Source organism: Pleuronectes platessa, chromosome 3 (assembly GCF_947347685.1).
Source record: "Pleuronectes platessa chromosome 3, fPlePla1.1, whole genome shotgun sequence".
NCBI classification, from domain to species: domain Eukaryota; kingdom Metazoa; phylum Chordata; class Actinopteri; order Pleuronectiformes; family Pleuronectidae; genus Pleuronectes; species Pleuronectes platessa.
In genome coordinates, this window is record NC_070628.1 from 30,738,299 (window position 1) to 30,761,130 (window position 22,832).

At 41.9% G+C, this 22,832-nt stretch overlaps 1 protein-coding gene and 1 long non-coding RNA gene across 2 annotated transcripts in view; one reads left to right on the plus strand and one right to left on the minus strand.

Annotated features, from left to right (window-relative positions):
• Positions 1–2,943: 2,943 nt before the first annotated feature.
• The window catches only part of hpgd (15-hydroxyprostaglandin dehydrogenase), a 36,654-nt gene continuing 16,765 nt past the window's right edge, over positions 2,944–22,832 (minus strand). The window contains exons 5-7 of the mRNA XM_053419150.1: positions 7,396–7,472; positions 7,145–7,308; positions 2,944–4,355 (exon numbers count right to left, since the gene is read on the minus strand). Coding sequence (XP_053275125.1) covers positions 4,232–4,355; positions 7,145–7,308; positions 7,396–7,472 — 365 coding nt within the window. The 3' untranslated portion in view covers positions 2,944–4,231. The remainder of the gene's footprint in view (positions 4,356–7,144; positions 7,309–7,395; positions 7,473–22,832) is intronic.
• LOC128437114 (uncharacterized) lies at positions 11,448–13,695 on the plus strand. The gene is made up of 3 exons (XR_008338166.1): positions 11,448–12,988; positions 13,128–13,208; positions 13,304–13,695. It is a non-coding gene; the product is annotated as an uncharacterized LOC128437114 (long non-coding RNA).

The window sequence follows — 22,832 nt, forward strand, 5'->3', positions numbered from 1 at the left end:
TGCTGTGTCTGTCACATGTGAGGTGCGATGCAATGAATCAGTGTGCATGAAATCAGAAAAAGGAGTGACAAGAGAGTGCGACGTGGAGAGCAGATCAGTGGAGGCATTTATAGGAAGTTGCCACTGATATGCAAACAGCTGCTCATGTGTGGTCTGTGACATTGTGAATGTGGGTGAAGAAGACTTGTGTGTAACCGTCACTCCAGAGGAGAATACTAAGTTGAGGCCTAACCCAATCATCAAATCTCTTCCTATTAGATTAATTGGGCAACAGGGAGAGAACAGAAAACCATGTTCAAACTTTATGGGATGTTGTTGATGTTTGTCAAACTGAGCAGCGCATTTGAGAGGTTTTGTGAAATTTTATTTTACAGTGGCACCTTGAGAGAATATAAAGCGACCACTCATCTCAGGAGATGTGGGCAAATCTGACGTCCTAACCACAGAATAACCTGCACCAGAGTCAACCATGAAATTAAGTTTGTGACCGTTAACACACAGTTCGAGTTGAGGCATTTTCTTAAAAGCATCACTATTGTACTTAACATAAGTACCACAAAGTTGTGTGTGATCTGGTGTTTGTGTGTGTGTGCGGTTAGTAATGCAAGCTGATACTTCTTTGCAGTGGCTTCTGTGTGTGTGTGTGTGTGTGTGTGTGTGTGTGTGTGTGTGCTTGTGTGTGTGTGTGTGTTTCACTTATCTTTCTCTGTTCCTCGACGGGTAGGCTGGAGGTCTCCTCTCCGTCTGTCATCTCCTCACTTTCTCTATTTCAGTTGGCAGTGAAAGTCTCCCCCTCCTCTCGCCGCTGGGGGCAGTTCTTCGCCCAGTGTCCTTTTTCTCTGCAGATCAAACACTCATCTCTGGGAAGCCTCTCCCACGGCCAAGTCGGCGCCCCTCTCTTCCTGGTTGAGTGAAGTTGGCTCTGCTATCAGTGTTATCTTGTCTGTTTGGCCTTGAAAGGGTAGACACGGCCTGCATCATGGTTAACTGTGCTTTCTGGAGCTGTTGTTCCTTTTTTTGTTTTTCTCTGTCTTTGTTTTCTTTGTGTTGGCGTTCAGCTGATCTCTGTCAAGCAAGCATCCTCAAGCCCGATGCAGGTGTGGCCTACGTCTGCCCGTAATGGGGGGAGCAGACCATTCAGGAAGGCCTGTTTCAGATGTGTTTCATAAGCCCCTGGCTCATTGCCAAGGTTGTCAGGTATGGGGATGCCGCTGTGTTGATTAAACAGGACAGTCAGACATGTGAGGAAATCTCCTACGGTTTCGCCTGGTTGTTGTTTGCACCCCGTTATTTTGGACATGTCAATTTTGTTGGGGAAGGCGGTCTTCAGGCCATTGAGGAGTGTGTTGAGAGCGTTGACGTATGCTGCATTACCCGCATCCTCCCAGTCTGGTGAATTCAGAAGGAGGTCACCTCCACAGTGCTGACGTATTTCCGCAAAGTCAGTGGGGCCTAATTTCTTCATTAGAAGTCGTCTGATTTCAGACACTGTTGGCATGAATTCATGGCAAAATGTTTCAAACTGGAGGGCAAATGCTGTGCCAGAGTTCCGTGGGTCTGGGACGTGATTTAGTCATGTCTGCGTCAGTCCAGGGGCGGTAGTCGAGGGCTGGGCCGGTTGGTTCCATGACGTTTATCATAGGAGCAGTTATCACTTCTCCCGCTGTTGACGAGTTCTATTTGCGATGGGAGAGAAGGAATCGGAGCCCAGAGATGAGGAAGAGGTGACGTCATCATTCAGTCCTCCAGCTGCCCCGTCTCCATAGAGTGGCAGAGCGGCGGATGGAGGCTGGGATGGAACTGAGCGTTAATCGGTGGAGTCTGGTATCTGCACATCATATGGAGGGGGGTTTTGTCGTTGGGGAGGAGGGAGGCAGGCGTCGAGGAGAGGCCCTTGACACCCTGTAAGGGGAGGATAAAGAGATGTATATGATTTCTTTTCAACTTTCTTTTCAAAATTCTCAATTTCCTTCTTGTCAACCTTTGCCATCTGTTTAAACGTTTTTTTCCTGTCCCTACACTCTGCCTCTTTTTCCCACATTTCAAGACACTTTTTATTGTCTTCAATGTCTTTCCACATTGCGACCTTGACCTTTTTCTTGCTTTTTAACTCTTCCTCTCTCGAGTTTCTCTATTAAAAGTTAAATTTTTTCGACACTGAATGACCCGTTATGAGGAAAACCAAAGTCTCTGGACCATACTGGAAGAATTGTCACACTTTCCCATCCGTTGTTGGCTGATCCACAATTTTCATAACCTTATTAATTAGGTGTGTGAAATCGGACTTATCAACAACTTTCACAACACTAATTTAAGACTAGGACGTCTCCACGAATCCTTGTTTCGTTCTGCGGCTAAGCAGGAGAAAGTCTTCAACTAAAATGTTTGTCACAAAATGGATCAGATTAACACTAATAATCCACAATAATCCAAAGAGAATGACTAATACACCTGTTACAAATAAAACCCTTTAAATGTATTATTTCTAATGTTTGATGTTGTATTTGAGATATTACCTAAACAGTCACAAAAAGCAGAATTTCAACATCTCACCAGATATAAGATGACCAAAGAGAGGTCTTTGGATCCCTGTGAAGAAGGTCCGGAGCCCAAGTTTTTTCAGCCCTCTCTTCTCTTCAGTTTTGGAGGTAGAGGCAGAAGATTTCTCTCCTGGGTGATCAGCCACCGAAGGGTTCTCGGGTCCAGACGATCTTTCAAGGGATCCTGTTCGTGACGTCAAATTTGTGATGGAAATTCATCTTGAGATTTAAAATAATGAAATTCCCAGACTGGAGTTGCTCTCTGCAGAGTTACACAACAAGCACGGGTGCTCAGGATGGAACAACTGGCTGCAAGTGGGAAAAGGTAGGACTTATACAAAGATGGGTTTCACAAAACAATATGAAAATAAGAAGAAGACATGACAGAACTAATACAAAGAGGTGCTTCATAAAACTTTATTTGAAAAAGATATGAAATCCTCCTCTGTGAGACACCTGGTCAGTCGAATTTTCCTTTACACAGTTTAACACACAGATCTGAGGATATCATAGACTTGCTCTTAAATGGGAGATTAATGTGTTTTTACTAAGGACAGCAGCAGCAAAACAAGCTACAGTTTATCTTTTATTTCAGGATTTAAAAATATTGCAATTAATATTTTTAGTAATAAAGACATGGTATACTGTATATTCAAATTCACTCCTGAATCATCAATGTATTGTCCAAACCAGAATGTAATAATGTAATTCAAAGTTTATGAAGGTTAATGTAAAATTTGTAGAATCTTAAGGAAATATCTAATAGAAGTATGTATATGATAGGTACGTCCTACCAGCAGAGTTCAGATTAATCATAAAAATCTGTCCAAACTGTGACCAGATCAACATGAAATATGAAATGGATGGACATGGTCCTCAGAGGATGAACGATAATAAGCTTTCCTCTGGTGTCATTGCTAAAGGTTCAACTTGCACCGACCTCTTTGGTAAATCACAGTCGTAAAAGTATATGTATATAGTACTGAGCACATTAAAGTACTGGCAATGTTTGTAGAATATGAAGTTTATTACTTTGTTAGCTTTTATATGTGAAGTGTGCAATGAATTGCGACTCTGGCATTTAGAGAACATCTGTATTAAAATGGTTACATTATCATCTCTCCATTTCAGCCAACAATCAAAACTGTACCTATAAACTTTAGCAAATAAGCCTTCAGTGTGTAAATCTTAATACGCTGGTTTGGTGTCTCAGTGTGCGTGATGTGTGTTAATTCGGACCTCCCACTAGGGGTCAGGGCCTGTGAGGCAGTAATAAGCTGCTCTACTTTCAAATACCAGTATAGCTGATGCTGAATTGCCTAATTGTGTAAATGAGAACAACGTGTAACCATAGACACACACACACATATGAGTTTTTAAACAAATCTATCAAATCAGCTACAACTCTTACAGTAAAGTCACGTCTGAGGTGAATGACTATGAATGACTAAACCGAACCGAAAGAGGCTCATCTATATGTTTGGTTTGCCAAAGACGGAATTTAATTCCGATAATTATGGAAATATTAAAAATAGTTCTTAGATGATCAAAATTAAAATGCTGGTCAGATGTGGTTCAGATGTTAACCCCAACAGCAGCCAGGTGTCATGAGTCAGTGTGTTATAGTGAGACAGATTAAAGCGCTGCACTGTTCCTTTAGCAGCAGCATGGAGTCCAGTATTTCTCCAGGCTCAAGCAGACATTGGTTCATAGGTGTGGAAGTGGATTCCCTTGGAGCAGGTGATCTTCATCACTGCTCCATTCAGACTGGAGTCCATGATCAACTTCATCATTCCCTCTGCTATCAGTGAAGGCCTGCACAGAAGCACAGAGAGGAAGAGGAACATGAGGCTGAGATTATACACACACACGCACGCACACACACACATCACAAAGTGAACAGTTATGTATTTCCAAGAGAATGCATCTTTGTTAAAAGAAATTACGTGCGTGTTTATTAACATATGAACTGACACACTCAAAGCTGAACACTTGAAGGATTGGATCACTGATGACTGATGTTAACACCAGGTCAGAATAGGGTCTATGGATGTGTGTGTCAGGAAGTCATCTGGCCACAATTTCCTCTGACAGTAAAATACTTCCTGCTGCACTGTTTTAACTTTTAAATGTTTCCCAAGAGCAATAAGCACAGAGCACAGTTTGGTCACATTGTCTGATCAATGCTCAGTATCAACTGTAATGATCCCTCATAGTAAAGTTATAGTGACCTTTGACACATTATACAATTATACTTTGTTTCATTTTATTTTTTCTAAGCTTTCCTGTTATGTGTAGTGCAAGAATATACATTTGTCTTCTTTCATTCTCATTCAGAATTGCTCCAAATTACTTAATAATAAAAAATCATTTAACAGCCAAATGAACTCTGGAGCACTTGCATGTAAAATAATCTAATGATAACAGAGAGAGAAAGGCCAGAAAGTAGCAGAGGAGGTCTGACGTAACTGTGTTTGCAAAAAAAGTAGTTCAAAAGCAGGAAGAAAAGAAACACACAAGGAAGAAAACAATAACCAAAAAGGAAAAGTAGTTTATTAGCACACATCAGATTGATCTCGACATGTTTTCTCGCTGACACACATGCACCTAGCTTTTTTAACAAGTTACTGTGAGGCATTAATCAAGCTGAATAAGTTGTAGCAATTCATCACTTTGATCCAGACTGAACTATCCAAACACTTTGAGGTAATTTACCATGACGTGATCTTCATGTACCTCTAGATGAAATGCATTAAATATGATCATTTTGCACTTGTCCAGCTCTTTTGTTTTACCAAATATCTAGCAGAACTAAATACACTGTTCATTTTGTTTTTGGTATCAATTAGCAAAAGTTTGCATGCTAACATGTTAAACTGCAATAATATAAAATCACCACTCTGCCCAAGTACATCGCTGTTGATTCATACAGTGGCTCATCTGGTTCATGAATACAACAGAATTTAAAATTATAATTTCATATCATTAAGTTATAGGTTATTAATAGGGATGAGCGAGTACAGCATTATCTGTATCTGTATCTGTATCTGTTAACCATATGAATTATCTGTATCCGTATCCGTACTCGGAGTGGGCGGGGCCTAACCCGGAAGTGGGCTGGATTTAACCCGGAAGTAGGCCGGGTTGTCTTGAAAGCATGCAATTGATATGGGTTGATCAGAAATTGTTATATTTATTGCTGATTAGAAAACTATTACAGGACAGCATCAGCATTGAGCTTCAGATCAATGATTTTGATCACAATAGCAAACGAACTATTTACAGAACAAGTTTTGCAACAATGAATACAACACATGCTGTTGCAATTATGAAGTGAAATGTAATATAATATAATATAATATATATAATATATAATGTGTGTGTGTAGCTTAATTTATAATATTTGTTATACCACTACTACCTAGAAAGTGTCAGACACTCAGTGGGTGAAGTAAAATAAAACTGGTTAGAGCCAACTGACGGTTTAAAAAAAAAAAAAAAACTCCAACGACCGCAGAGAAAGGGAGAGAGAGAGAGAGAGAGAGAGTATCCAGACGCTAGAGAGTAGTCAGAAACTCAATGCGTGAAGTAAAAAAAAAAAACTGTTTAAAAAAAATATATATATCTCCGACAGGCAGAGACGCAACGCGAGTCGCTTTCTACCAGCACCACGTCTGAACGAACCCACGTTTAACAGAACTCTACTGGTTAATAAGTAAGTACAAACTGAAATAAAAACAAACTTCAAGCTGAAGAAACCCTAAACGTTAGCGGAAAAGACCCGCGAACCTGAGTGACTGAGAGACAGAGAGCTTTTCTGTGAGTGAGTGAGCAGAGCGGTGTGTGAAGGGGAGGAGCGCTGTGACGCTGTGTGAGGATTTTCATTCAGTCCGAGCACAGATATTGACTCGTATTACTCGTATAATACTCGTGCTCGGCAAAAAAGCTTTATCCGTACCGGATACTCGTTTCAGCGTATCCGGCTCATCTCTAGTTATTAAGCTTGCTTTATATGTGTATGCCTGCAAATGTTTTTAAGAAAGGTTCTCAACATTGCATTAAAGTAATTTTTTCATTGGACCATATGTCTTGGATACTATTTTTTAGTATCCTCAGCTTCGGTGATGGCTGTGGTAGGATACAATATATCTTAAATCTGTCTACTTGTCCCACTCTATTTAACACAATACATTTTTCAAATTTGGCTCAAATCTTTACTTACTTTACTCACCAATAAAACCGAATTTGTTAGATTTTGGTGGTCAAGGATCAAAAGGTCAGTGGATAAACCTCCCTGTGAGATCACAAAACACATTTTTGGCCCGAAAGTTTAATATAATTAAATGACAATGTGAAGACTTTTTTGTATCCAAAAGGTCCGTTTCCTGTTGTGAACTGGGCCTAATAATTTCCCAACTTTTAAGATAATTTTTTGTTTTTTAAAGAGTTTTACTCAGCACAGTTGCATCACACAAACAAATAAATTAGGCTTCTAGTTATACCTCACCACCATCAACACAAAATCCCACTATTAATTCTGCATTAAAGTTAAGAAATAGATTTAAGGAGGAAAGTAGACAGAGTTGTGTTAGTCAATGACTCACTGTAAAACTCCAAACTTGTGCATGCTGCGTTTGAAATCATCCTTGAACTTGACAAACTTGCCCATGTTGTCCTCATGTTCCACAGAGTGCAGCAGAGGCGTGTCGACGAAAGCTGGACACAGGACGTTGATACGAACACCGTAGTTACCCTGATTGGATGCGTCCTGCAAGGACATGTGGAATGAGCTAAGGATATGCTAGTGTGTGTGTGTGTGTGTGTGTGTGTGTGTGTGTGCATGTGTGTGTCTTACTGCCATAGCTCTTGTAAACCCGATGACTCCATGTTTGGTAGCAGTGTAGACAGGCTGATGAGGAGAATGGAGGAAGGCTGAGGAGAGATGAAAACAAACTCGTCAGCAAAATAACTTATTGAAAATAATTCAGATATATAGTGTTTTTTGCCCACCACAATTCCTGATGTTATTCTTTAACAAGGCACCCATCAGAGTTGGTCAAATAACCCATCTGAATCTGCTTCCGAACGCCAGCCTTACATTTCAACCACCGATCCGCTCATATTTCTCACAGCCGCTTTTACAGTCACATGCTTAACTAGGGCTACGTTGTAGCACTGGCGGCCCGAGCACCCGCACGTTGAAGCCTGTTGCGGTCGGTGGAGAGAGCGATCGATGACCAAGTGCATGTCTCCAGGTTGCATCCATTTTGCGCTCGGCGGCAGTAGGTTTGCCAGTAGATGGCGCCATCACTATTATTACACACAGACATATAGATCTGTTCAAGTAGCCGCTCTGATGTAGCGTGAGCAATTTTGTGTCAATTGGACAATTTTACCACAACGTAATTTTCACACTGATCAGTAGGTGGGGCGATGACCCTGAACTAATGTTTACATATGGAGCTGTTCAGGTCACGATTGTGACCATAGGTCAGAAGTTTGGAGCCGGTTGGATAAGGCAGAGTGGATTAACAAAGTACTTCCTGTTTCATGGATAATCAGTAGGTGGCGCTATGATACTGAGGAAATATTGACACATAAAGCTGTTCAGGCTTGTACTCTAATCATGTGACAGAAGTTTGGTAGTGATAGGACAATGAGCAGTGGAGTTATGACAACATCGTGTCGTTTGGCGAAGGAAAATCCTTCGCCGCACATCAATGTTTACACGGTTTGTGGAAAAGTCACAATTCTGACTATGATCCAATGACTTGACTGAGCTCTTTTGAGCTGTATATCGTAAAGCAACCAGGAGCAGTTCATCAAAGTATAAAACATGTCACTTCCTGTAGCAACCAGGGGGCGCTGTGATATCAAGTAATAATTTCTGTGTAGATGTCATCAGGCTGGGACTCTTGTCTTACATGTCTGGTTTGGACTCGATTGGACCGTTTATGTCAGAGATACAGAACCTCGTGTTTTGATGGCGTTTATTCAAAGTTTGACGCCACGCCACGGTCACACGGTGTGACGCAAAATAAATCCCTAAATCACTTTTTATCTGAATCTTGTTGTGATGACACTCGTCTAAATTTTAAGTTGATCTGATGAAAGCTCTATGACAAGTACATCAAAGTAAAAATATGGAATATGACCAAAATGGCCACTAAATCCAAAATGGTGGGCTTCCTGTTTAGTCTAGCATATCTATCCAAGAGACTTATTTGTTTGTTATGAAAAGACACATGCCCAAATCGATTTTTGTACATGTCGGCCAATTGTAGTGCCGGGGCTGCCCGTTAGGGGCGCTAGTCAGTTATTTTGCCACGCCCATTCCTTAAAACCATATGAATATCTTCAGGGGGCGGATGTTGTTGCACACATGTAGTTTGAGTGAGATACAACCATGAACACTGAAGTTACAGCAATTTCGTGTTTCACGGCGAGTTGATGAACTTTAATGCCATGCCATTAATATGACGTGTGACGAAAAGTCACAGTAATCTTAAGTCTTCATTATCAATGTCTTAAGACCCATTTGACACAGTTTGACATGGTTGAGGTTAGTGGATGAGGAGAAATACATCCAAGTGTAAGACAAGCAAAAAACAAGACATTTCCTGGTGCCACCAGGGGGCGCTATGATTTCAAGTCATAATTTCTGTGTAGATGTCATCAGGCCGGGACTCTTGTCTTACATGTCTAGTTTGGACTTAATTGGACCATGTATGTCCGAGATACAGATGCTCTTGTTTTGATGGCGTGTAAGCATACTTTGACGCCAGGCCACGGTTACACGGTGTGAGGAAAAATAAATCCCTGAATAATTTTTTCCTCAATCTTGTTGTGATGACACTCATCTGCATTTGAAGTTGATCAGATGAAAGCCCTGGGACAAGTACGTCAAAGTAAAAATGTGGAATATGGCCAAAATGGCCACTAAATTCAAAATGGCGGGCTTCCTGTTGCGTTTTTCATAATGGCCCTTGAGAGTTTTTTGTGCGTCTGGTCATGATACACGTAGGCCATGATTTTTGTGAAGATCGGACAAAGCAAAACCTAGGGGCTGTGTTCCAGGGGGCGCTGTTGAGCCATTTTGCCACGCCCAATTCAAATTATTCCAGAATACAAAAATATCCGTAGACCTTGAATTTCCTGTAAAGTTTCATAACCTTTTGAGCATGTCTAGACCCTCAAAAAGCCCCCTAAAGGGAAATAATAATAATAGGAAAAATCCTTACAGATTCAATAGGGCCTCTCACCATTCGGTGCTCGGGCCCTAATTAAAATATATCTTAAACTAGGGCTACGTTGTAGCACTAACGGGCCCGAGCACAGGCAATTTCAAGTCTGTTGCGGTTGTTGAAGAGAGAACGTTCAATGACCAAGCGCTCGTCTCCACATTGCATGCGTTTGCACACTGCTGCAAGGATAAATGCTTCACTTCCTCTAGCCAGCAGGTGGCGCTATGATTTTAAGTCATGGTGTCTGTGTAGATGTCATCAGGTCGCGAATCTTGTCTTACATGTGTAGTTTGGACGCGATTGGACCAAACATGTCTAAGATACAAAAGCTTGTGTTTTGATGGCGTGTGATCAAACTTTGACACCACGCCACGGTCACACCGTGTGAGTAGAAATCGATCTTTTAATAACTTTTTATCTCCATGTTGTTGTGATGACACTCGTCTAAATTTTAGGTTGATCTGATGAAAGCTCTACAACAAGTACATCAAAGTAAAAGTGTGGAATATGGCCAAAATGGCCACCAAAGCTAAAATGGCGGGCTTCCTGTGTGGTTTAGCATATCTGTCCAAGAGACCTTTTTCTTTGTCATGAAAAGATACATGTCCCTATGTATTCTTGTAGATGTAGACCAATCGTAGTGCCGGGGCTGCCCTTTAGGGGGCGCTAGTCAGTTATTTTGCCACGCCCATTCCTTAAAACCATCTGAATATCTTCAGGGGGGGGGCTGTTGATACAAACACATAGTTTGAGGGAGATAGAACCATGAACACTGAAGTTACAGCAATTTCGTGTGTCATGGCGAGCTGATGAACTTTGATGCCACGCCATTAATAATCTGTATGATGAAAAGTCACAGAAATCTTACGGCTACATTATCTATGTCGTGAGACCCATTTGACGCGGTTTGACATGTTTTTGCAAAGTGGATGAGGAGAAATACATCAAAGTGTACGACGTACCAAAAACAACACATTTCCTGCTACCACCAGGGGACGCTGTGATTTTAAGTCACGATTTCTGTGTAGATGTCTTCAAGTTGCAACTCTGGTCTTACATGTCTAGTGTGGAGTCGATTGGACCAAATATGTCTGAGATACAGAAGCTTTGTGTTTGTGTCTTCGTGTTTTGATGGCGTTTCATCAAACTTTGACGCCACACCAGGGTCAGACGGTATGACGAAAAGTTGTTTTTTTGATAACATTATATCTCCATTTTGTTGTGATGACACTTGTCTAAATTTTAAGTTGATCTGATGAAAGCTCTACGACAAGTACATCAAAGTAAAAATATGGAATATGACCAAAATGGCCACTAAATCCAAGATGGCGGGCTTCGTGTTGTGTTTTTCATAATACTCCTTGAGGCTTTTTTGTGCGTCGGGTTTTGATACACAACTTTCCTCATTTTTGTGAGGATCGCTGAATGCTAAATGAGGGGCTTTTCCGTAGGTGGCGCTATTGAGCGGTTTTGACACACCCATTCCCAAATACTTCAGAATACGTAAACATGTACACATTTCTAATTTACTGCACACTTTAGAAACTTTTTGAGCACGTTAAAGCCCTCAAAAAGCCAATTCATTGAGCGAATGAAAATAATAATAACTAGGGCTACGTTGTAGCACTAACGGGCCCGAGCACAGGCAATTTCAAGCATCGGCGTCGGCAGACCCTTTTCACCGGGGCACGTGCCCCGTTGTGGATCTGCGGTGCCTGGGTATGCCTGGGGCACTGATTTTTTAATTAATTAATTTATTTATACCTTTAATTTTTTTTTATTTAAGTCTGACTCATCTGGCAATCTACAGAATGCATGCTAGCATTTTTTTTTCTTAAAATAGGCCTATAGACTACCACTTTCGTTAGAATTTAAGTCCGACATACGGACAGAGTAATTAGAATCCACTTGCGGCCACTCGGAGCATGTTGCAGCCGGAGAGTTGCCTGTAACACAGAGCCAGGAGTTGTCCAGCACAGCGTCAGCGACCATTCACTCCGGCCGGCGTGAAGTGAAGTAAACAGTAAGCGTTACATTTTTATCCTCTGGAAGCATAGAATGTCTAACAAATGTGTATGCCTTTCATCAAATAAGGTGAAGGGGCGTCTCTGAAGTGGTGTTATTAGCTAATGTGGTCACGTCTGTCGTTATGCTATAGTAGCCAGACAGTTCGCTAATATATTAAACTGTAGCGATAACTGTTTAAGCTGGACCTGTTGATCGGAGAAAGATCACAAATGTCGGGTTCACACTACATGCCATCTTATGGTGTTTCTCGATTCTTTACGTTCATGTTTTCAGGGGGTGATGATCCCGTGATGGGGTATCCAAGTTGTCTTGTCAGCTTAGTTAGCTAGCTATCGGCATACTGTATAAGACATCTTCTCAAGTTGCCTGGAACCAATGGCACCGATGTTATACTAGCGCAATTTATAACAGAATACAACACTCGGAGGTGGAAGCTGTTTTGTACGCTGTTGCTTTTAAAAATAGCCCAGTGCATGCTTAAATAAGCAGGCTGGCTTAAGCAGCTCAAGCACACGTTGGTCTCAAAGTTGAAAATGAATGATTCTGAAATTATTCTCATTCTGGTGTTTTCTGCTCGAGTAGGCCTACAGACAAAAGCACAGACATTAAGGGGGCATGATGACATACAGGTGGTTACTTTCAAGACAGTAGAAACATAATGTAGAAAAAACAAACAATTGATAGGTATCATTCATAGCATGCATATAGACGAATGTCCTGTTTTTACTATTCGTTTTTTTGGTGTGTCAGGTATGTAGAGAGTTATGGAAGAAGTATGTTGTACTAGTAGGCTATGTTATTTTATGATCTTTTGCTGGCATTGAATTATTTGTTATCTCAGTGACCGGAACTAGATATAACAGCCTACTGTATTAGTTATGATTTTGATCTCAATTCAACTCAAACAACATTGTTCTTGTAGATGGACATCAGAAAGTTATTCGCTCGGAGCAGGGATAAAGCAGCAAGGAGAAATGAGAGAGCTACGCTAGGTAACAAGGCAATGCAAACCACTTTTAGGTAACAACCCAGTTGAGTTGACCACTGGTCACTAGCCCAAGCCTAACAGTTACATATCTGTCCAGACAAAGAGGAGCAGCAGAGTGCCGGAGGAGGTGACGGAGGAGTTGAAGGAAAAGGTGAAGGAGAGAGGGATGTTGATGAGCACGAGCAGAGGTGATATGACTATTACTTTCATATTAATTAGGAATAACTGCAAACAGGTTATACACAAGTAACTTTACATATGCATATATACAAATCTAGATAGTGAAAATGCAGACAGGAGACTGTAATATGTTCTTGTTGCTTCAAGACTCAGTGCAGCAGAGTGCAGAGGAGAGGAGCAGATTGAAGGGACGCAGGTAGAGTTGGCATTGAGAGATGACACTGACAGGTGAGACTCAGCTTAGATTTGATTAATTTTATTTGAACTTTTAATGGTTATCTGAGGTAACCATTGATCATATGATTTTTTGTATGTTGCACCAGACAGGAGAATCAGAGGGCAGAAGAGAATGAGCTGGTTGAGGCAGGGGAAATGCAGAGAGAGAAGGAAGGACAACAGGAGACAGACAGGCCAGAGAGATCACACCCCAGATATGAGACTGAGAAAACAGTTGCCACAGTGGCAGAGAACATTAGACTGGGGGCAAGAGAAAAAAGCAGTGTCCACAATGTTGAGGGACATACAAGTGATCTTGGGGGAAAGGAGTCTGGCCCAAACCAAGTTAAGTTGTCAAAATATCCCCAGCACAACTTTGGTGCCAAGAATCGATCCTTTAACGCCAACTGGTTTGAAAGCTTTACATGGCTGGAATATTCCAAGTCTAAAGATGCAGCCTTTTGTTTTCCCTGTAGAATATTTGGGAAACATTTGAAGAATGACACCTTTGTAAACACTGGCTTTCAAAATTGGAAAAAAGCTCTGGATGTCTATAGAGAGCATGAGAAATCACCAGCCCATAAGGCAAGCATGGAGTCTTGGTGTAGTTATAAAGCCAGTGCGGCTCATGGCAGTGTTGTCGAGCAGTTGGATTCTGCAAGTGAGCGTGAAATCAAAGAGAGACGCGAGTACCTCAGCCGGGTTGTGGCTGTTACCAAGTTTTTGGGTAAACAAAATATCCCATTCCGTGGCCATGATGAGGGCATGTCCAGCGACAACCAGGGAAACTTTCTGGAGTGTATGAACCTCTTGAAAGAGTTTGATCCTTTTCTTCAGGCATATTCACCACCATCTCACAGTACATACTTATCACCTTCATCCCAAAATGAGGTCATTCAATGCTGTGCCCAAGAGATAGTAAAAGCTATCAGTCAAGAAATAAAGGAGGCTGGAATGTTTTCAGTAATGGCAGATGAAGCGAGAGATGGCACCACTGAGCAGCTAGCTGTGTGTGTTCGTTATGTTGCTGGGGGGAGTGTGAAAGAGCATTTGCTAGCCATGACAGATTTGAAAGGGTTTGACGCAGAGTCCATTACCACTGCAATTGAAGATCAGCTAAGATTGAATGGCTTAGATCATGTGAAGGTGGTTGCACAGGCTTATGATGGCGCCTCAGTCATGAGTGGGACTGTTGGAGGGGTCCAAGCTAAGTTCAGAGAGAACCATCCCATGGCCATTTATGTGCATTGCTATGCACATCAATTGAATTTAGTGCTGTGTTGCACATGTCAAGCCATACCAGAGGCCAGGAATTTATTTGACCTCATGCAGAATGTGTATACATTCTTTTCAGTCTCCCTTGTTAACCACGACAAGTTTAAGGAGACCCAGAAACAGCTTGGCTTACAGCCTTCTGAGCTGGTACAGCTGTCCAAGACCCGATGGTCGTGCCAGCTGAGGTCAATCAACGCTATGATAGAGAATTTCCCCGCAGTTCTCACGTGCCTGTCCAACATCAGCAACCCCACGGCTGTGGGTTTGCATGCCAACCTTGCCAGGTTCACCACAATTTATCTGTTGATGGTCTTCAAGACTTTTTTGTCTGTGACAGAAAGTCTTCACAAATACCTGCAAAGTGAAACTGTGGACCTGGCAAAAGCAGAGGAGTTTAAATGCGCTGTGTGTGCCACTCTAAAAGAAATGCGCACTGACCCCAAAGCGACGGAGGTATATGACCGTGCAAAGGCCTTGTGCGAAACGCACCAAATCCCTGAGTCATGTGTTCCAAGACAAAGGCAAAAGCAAAGACGCCTGGAGGAGTACATAGTCGAGTCTAGTTGTGGGGCAGCGAGTGACCTAGGCAATGCTGAAAAATTGAGAACAAATGTCTACCTACCTTGCCTAGACAGGATGATTGCGGAGCTGGAGCAACGCTTTTCATCTCTGAACAGCGTTGTTCTGAAGGGTGTTCAGGCCTGTAACCCAGGCTCGAGCACCTTTCTCAAAGAGGAGGACCTCAGAGGTCTCGCAGATCACTACAATGTTGATCTTAAACAAGAGGAGGTGTGGGTAGCGAAACATTACCTGGACAGAAAGCAGGAGAGCCTGCCAATTACTGACATGCAATGTCTTTTCGGTTTACTCGATAATGTCATGTTCCCTACACTGACACAGGTCATTAAAATATGTCTGACCATTCCTGTGTCCAGCTGCAGTTGTGAAAGGACATTCAGCGTACTGAGACGCCTTCACACTTGGTTGAGGAGCACAATGGGGCAAGATAGGCTTCATCATCTTGCCATCATGTCGGTTGAGCGAGGAGAACTCTCCAAATTAAGCCAGTCACAATTGATCGACAGCTTCGCAAAAATGAAGCAGAGGCGCTACCGTTTACTGTTAAAAAAATGAACAGCTCCCCTATCTTTCTGGCCATGATATACACACCTCATAGGATCATCACCATCACACATAGGATGGTCTGAAATAGAAATGATAAACACAGACATGTATGTATGTAGAGGTGTTTTTTTGTTTTTCCTTTTACAGTTGCACATTTCAAGTTTTCAGTTTTCAAGTTCATGTTTGCTGACAGATATTTATTCATGTTTGATAAAGATACGCTTTATGATAATAAATAAGTGCTATAAAATATTTGCTTGCGTGCTTGCATTAATTATCTGTGCCCATGCTTTTTTTAAATAAATAATTGCCCAAAATTTTTTTAGCTCGCGCGCTTCGCGCGCTCACATTTTTTTTTCGGTGCCCTATTGTGCCCCTGTATGGTATTGGGTGAGCTGACGCCCCTGATTTCAAGTCTGTTGCGGTCGGGGAAGAGAGAGCGATCGATGACCAAGCGCACGTCTCTGCCTTGCGTGCGTTTTAAGCTCTGCAGCAAGAATAAACGCTTCACTTCCTGTAGCCAGCAGGTGGCGCTAGGATTTTAAGTCATGGTGTCTTTGTAGATGTCATCAGGTCGCGACTCTTGTCTTACATGTCTAGTTTGGAGTCGATGGGACCAAATATGTCTAAGATATAGAAGCTTGTGTTTTCATGGCGTTCATCACACTTTGCCGCCACGCCACGGTCAGACGGTGTGTCAGAAAGTTGTTTCTTTGATAACTTTTTATCTCCATATTGTTGTGATGACACTCATCTAAATTTTTTGTTGATCTGATGAAAGCTCTCCGAGAAGTACATCAAAATAGAACATGTACCAAAAACCAGACATTTCCTGCTGCCACCAGGGGGCGCTGTCATTTTAAGTCAAGATTTTTGTGTTGTTGTCTTCAGGTCGCGACTCTTGTCTTACATGTGTAGTTTGGAGTCCATGGGACCAAATATGTCTGAGATATAGAAGCTTGTGTTTTGATGGCGTTTCGTCACACTTTGACGCCCCGCCGCAGTCAGACGGTGTGGCGAAAAGTTTTTTCTTTGATAACTTTAGATCTTCATTTTGTTGTGATGACAGTCGTCTAAATTTTAAGTTGATCTGATGAAAGCTCTACGAGAAGTACATTAAAGTAAAAAATTATGGAATATGACCAAAATAGTCACTAAATCAAAAATGGCGGGCTTCCTGTTGCGTTTTTCATAATGCTCCAAGAGGCTTTTTTGTACATCTGGTGATGATACACAACTGTCTTCAATTTCGTGAGGATCAGTGAATGCTAAATGAGGTGCATCTCCGTAAATGAGGGGATCTCCGTTGGTGGCGCTGTTGAGCCATTTTGCCAAGCCCATTTCCAAATACCCCAGAATACGTAAATTTTCACGACTTTCTAACTTACTGCAAACTTTTACAACTTTTTGAGCATGGTAAAGCCCTCAAAAAGCCAATTCATTAACGACACAGCAAAATAATAATAATAGGAATAATAATAATCATTTCAATTTCAATAGGTCCTCTCACCGATTTCGGTGCTCGGGCCCTAACTAGGGCTACGTTGTAGCACTAACGGGCCCGAGCACAGGCAATTTCAAGTCTGTTGCGGTCGGGGAAGAGAGAGCGATCGATGACCAAGCGCACGTCTCTGCCTTGCGTGCGTTTTAAGCTCTGCAGCAAGAATAAACGCTTCACTTCCTGTAGCCAGCAGGTGGTGCTATGATTTTAAGTCTTGGTGTCTTAGTAGATTACATCAGGTCGCGACTCTTGTCTTACATGTCTAGTTTGGAGTCGATTGGACCAAATATGTCCAAGATACAGAGGCTCGTGTTTTGATGGTGTGTGATCAGACTTTGACTCCACGCCATCGTCAGACGGTGTGACGAAATGTTGATTTTTTTGATAACTTGATGTCTTCTACTAAATCATGCTCTTGTTGGCATCTGTTCCTTGTTCCAAGTGGTTGGGGGCAATCAGTTTCATATGCAGGCAGCTAATTTTCGTCTGCAATAGACAAATGACAGTAACTTTTAAAGCTGAATTTGTGTGACAAGCTGTATCATGTGATTTTTTTAATCGTTCAATAAATGCAGTGTTTTAAGCAGTGATGTATTACAGCAGTGTTGTTGCGCTCATATTCATCATATGGCATCGTTCGTGATGGTGAGTCCTAATGTTGTCAATAGATGTAACATAGGCTATGGAGCCGCATGCAGCTCTTCAGCCCCTCTGCAGTGGCTCCCTCTACAGTGCATGTTGCGCATATTGTTCTCGAATGGTGAACTTAACGAATCAGTTCTTTCACATGATGAACGTGAGTGAATGTAGCGTTCACGTTCATTTTTTAAATAATCATCGTATCAGGCCATCATGAAATACCAGGAGCGGGTCAATGTGTGTGTGTGGGTGCGCGCTCCCAGATAGTGGACACACACACAGATCCGGGGCTCCGCCCCCCGCCCTGAGCCCACGCTCACTCGCTCAGAGAGACACAGTGAGATCGGAGCTCGTTCACGTGGAGCAGCCTCTCAGTGACTGACCGGCTGCTTCTCAACAGTGGAAACAGTGAAAACAACGAGTTTCTCTGGTCTCAGCTGATCAGAGATCATCGCCTAAGCTTCTTGATCAGAGCAGAAGCTGCAGGTGGTTTGTACCGATCTGCAGTTTCTGTGTCGGCCTCCAGTCTGACCTGCTCTCACGCTTTGTTTTAATATTTCAGCAACTAAAATATGCGTCACATCCTATTACGTCCCAGCGCTCTTCCCTGGAGGTCGCTAATCTATAGTTCCGACCCCCAGCCTCGGTAAACTAATCATGGATAAATCCCAGAAAAGAAAAGTCTGGGAGGAAAATAGAGTTTAATTCTGCGTGGACAGATTAATTTGCTTTCACTGCCACCGATGCTGTCTTACATGTATGCTTGATATGTGGCGAGGAATTAGCAAACATTAAGAAATGTAATGTTGAAAGATATTTCCAGAGCAAGCTCACAGCATCTGCTGAAAAGTACCAAGCTGGAGATGAGGAAAAAAAGCTGAGTTCTGTGTTTAGTTTAATCCAAACTAGGCCCACACATGTATTTTGTTCTCCAATTCATAAGAGTTTGGTGTTTTCCTATTTTGTAACAGGTAAAAATAGCAGTTAAATGTCAACCGTTTTTTATATTGTCGTTCTATTATTTAATAAATGCAACAAACTATAGTTTTTATATATATTGTATATCTCTCTATATATATATATGTATATATATAACTTTATAACCTGTGTTATCAAATATGTTGTGCGGCTCCAGACAGATTTAAATTGGGGGAAGAGGGGACGAAATGGCTCTGTCAGGAGTCACAATTTGAGCCTTGATCAAACTATGGTCTTAGGATGCCCTCTGGTGCCTTAATATTGGCGCTGCAGGTGAAATTCAATATTAAGTCACTAGAGAGCAGTGTAGGACCATGAACTACAGACATGGTGTTTTCATTTTGTTTATCAAACTTATAAGCCTCACCACGGTCACACAGATTGATGAAAAGTTTAAATTTTGATAACTTTAGATCTTCATCTTGTTTTGTACACATGCATCAAATTTTTACGTTGATTTGATGAAGGCCCTACGAGTAGTGAATCAAACTGTAACACTAACAGAAACAACACATTTCTTATTGCCACCAGGGGGCGCTGTGATTGTAAGTCACAATTTCTGCACCGATGTCTTCTGGTCGCGACTCTTGTCGTATGTGTCTACTTTGGACTCGATTGGACAAAACATGTCTGAAATACAGAAGCTTGTGTTTTGATGGCGTTTCATCAAACTGTAACGCCACACCACGGTCAGACGGTTTTGCTAAAACTTAATCCTTCAATAACTTTAGATCTCCATATTGTTATGATGACAGTCATCTACATTTTAAGTTTATCTGATGAAAGCTGTACGAGTAGTACATCAAAGAAAAAATTATGGAATATGACTAAAATAAGCACTAAATCCAAAATGGCGGACTTCCTGTTACGTTTTTCATATAGCTCCGAGCGCGTTTTTTGTGCATCTGGTGATGATACACAACTGTGTTCAATTTCGTGAGGATCCGTGAATGCTAAATGAGGTGCTTCTCCGTAAATGAGGGGAAGCTCCGTTGGTGGCGCTGTTGAGCCATTTTGCCACGCCCATTTCCAAATACCCCAGAATACGTAAATTTTCACGACTTTCTAACCAACTGCAAACTTTTACAACGTTTTGAGAATGATAAAGCCCTCAAAAAGCCGATTCACTATCGGAAGAAATAATAATAACTAGGGCTACGTTGTAGCACTAACGGGCCCGAGCACAGGCAATTTCAAGTCTGTTGCGGTCGGGGAAGAGAGAGCGATCGATGACCAAGCGCACGTCTCTGCCTTGCGTGCGTTTTAAGCTCTGCAGCAAGGATAAACGCTTCACTTCCTGTAGCCAGCAGGTGGCGCTATGATTTTAAGTCATGGTGTCTTTGTAGATGTCATCAGGTCGCGACTCTTGTCTTACATGTCTAGTTTGGAGTCGATGGGACCAAATATGTCTAAGATATAGAAGCTTGTGTTTTCATGGCGTTCATCACACTTTGCCGCCACGCCACGGTCAGACGGTGTGTCAGAAAGTTGTTTCTTTGATAACTTTTTATCTCCATATTGTTGTGATGACACTCATCTAAATTTTTTGTTGATCTGATGATAGCTCTCCGAGAAGTACATAAAAATAGAACATGTACCAAAAACAAGACATTTTCTGCTGCCACCAGGGGGCGCTGTCATTTTAAGTCAAGATTTTTGTGTTGTTGTCTTCAGGTCGCGACTCTTGTCTTACATGTGTAGTTTGGAGTCCATGGGACCAAATATGTCTGAGATATAGAAGCTCGTGTTTTATGGCGTTTCGTCACACTTTGACGCCCCGCCACAGTCAGACGGTGTGGCGAAAAGTTTTTTCTTTGATAACTTTAGATCTTCATTTTGTTGTGATGACAGTCGTCTAAATTTTAAGTTGATCTGATGAAAGCTCTACGAGAAGTGCATTAAAGTAAAAAATTATGGAATATGACCAAAATAGTCACTAAATCAAAAATGGCGGGCTTCCTGTTGCGTTTTTCATAATGCTCCAAGAGGCTTTTTTGTACATCTGGTGATGATACACAACTGTCTTCAATTTCGTGAGGATCAGTGAATGCTAAATGAGGTGCATCTACGTAAATGAGGGGCTCTCCGTTGGTGGCGCTGTTGAGCCATTTTGCCACGCCCATTTCCAAATACCCCAGAATACGTAAATTTTCACGACTTTCTAACTTACTGCAAACTTTTACAACTTTTTGAGCATGGTAAAGCCCTCAAAAAGCCAATTCATTAACGACACAGCAAAATAATAATAATAACTAGGGCTACGTTGTAGCACTAACGGGCCCGAGCACAGGCAATTTCAAGTCTGTTGCGGTCGGGGAAGAGAGAGCGATCGATGACCAAGCGCACGTCTCTGCCTTGCGTGCGTTTTAAGCTCTGCAGCAAGAATAAACGCTTCACTTCCTGTAGCCAGCAGGTGGCGCTATGATTGTAAGTCATGGTGTCTTTGTAGATGTCATCAGGTCGCAACTCTTGTCTTACATGTCTAGTTTGGAGTCGATGGGACCAAATATGTCTAAGATATAGAAGCTTGTGTTTTCATGGCGTTCATCACACTTTGCCGCCACGCCACGGTCAGACGGTGTGTCAGAAAGTTGTTTCTTTGATAACTTTTTATCTCCATATTGTTGTGATGACACTCATCTAAATTTTTTGTTGATCTGATGAAAGCTCTCCGAGAAGTACATAAAAATAGTACATGTACCAAAAACAAGACATTTCCTGCTGCCACCAGGGGGCGCTGTCATTTTAAGTCAAGATTTGTGTGTTGTTGTCTTCAGGTCGCGACTCTTGTCATACATGTGTAGTTTGGAGTCCATGGGACCAAATATGTCTGAGATATAGAAGCTCGTGTTTTGATGGCGTTTCGTCACACTTTGACGCCCCGCCACAGTCAGACAGTGTGTCAGAAAGTTGTTTCTTTGATAACTTTTTATCCCCATATTGTTGTGATGACACTCATCTACATTTTTTGTTGATCTGATGAAAGCTCTCCGAGAAGTACATAAAAATATAACATGTGCCAAAAACAAGACATTTCCTGCTGCCACCAGGGGGCGCTGTCATTTTAAGTCAAGATTTTTGTGTTGTTGTCTTCAGGTCGCGACTCTTGTCTTACATGTGTAGTTTGGAGTCCATTTTACCAAATATGTCTGAGATATAGAAGCTCGTGTTTTGATGGCGTTTCGTCACACTTTGATGCCACGCCACAGTCAGACGGTGTGTCAAAAAGTTGTTTCTTTGATAACTTTAGATCTCCATTTTGTTGTGAGGACACTCGTCTAAATTGTAAGTTGATCTGATGAAAGCTCTGCTACAAGTGTATCATAGAAAAAAACATGGAATATTCCCAAAATGGCCACTAAATCCTAAATTGCTGGCTTCCTGTTTCGTTTTTCATAATGCTCCGAGAGGCTTTTTTGTGCGTCTGGTCATGATACACAACTGTCTTCAAAATCGTGAGGATCAGTGAATGCTAAATGAGGTGCTTCTCCGTAAATGAGGGGAAGCTCCATTGGTGGCGCTGTTGAGCCATTTTGCCACGCCCATTTCCAAATACCCCAGAATACGTACATTTTCACGACTTTCTAACCAACTGCAAACTTTTACAACTTTTTGAGCATGTTAAAGGCCTCAAAAAGCCAATTCATTGCGCTCCGCGAAATAATAATAATAAGAATCATTTCAATTTCAATAGGTCCTCTCACCGATTTCGGTGCTCGGGCCCTAATAATAATAATAATAATCATTTCAATTTCAATAGGTCCTCTCACCGATTTCGGTGCTCGGGCCCTAATAATAATAATAAGAACTAGGGCTACGTTGTAGCACTAACGGGCCCGAGCACAGGCAATTTCAAGTCTGTTGCGGTCGGGGAAGAGAGAACGTTCGATGACCAAGCGCTCGTCTCAGCGTTGCATGCATTTGCGCACTGCTGCAAGATAAACGCTTCACTTCCTGTAGCCAGCAGGTGGCGCTATGATTTTAAGTCATGGTGTCTTTGTTGATGTCATCAGGTCGCGCTTCTTGTCTTACATGTGTAGTTTGAACTCGATTGGACCAAATATGTCCAAGATACAGAAGCTTGTGTTTTGATGGCGTTTAGTCACATTTTGACGCCT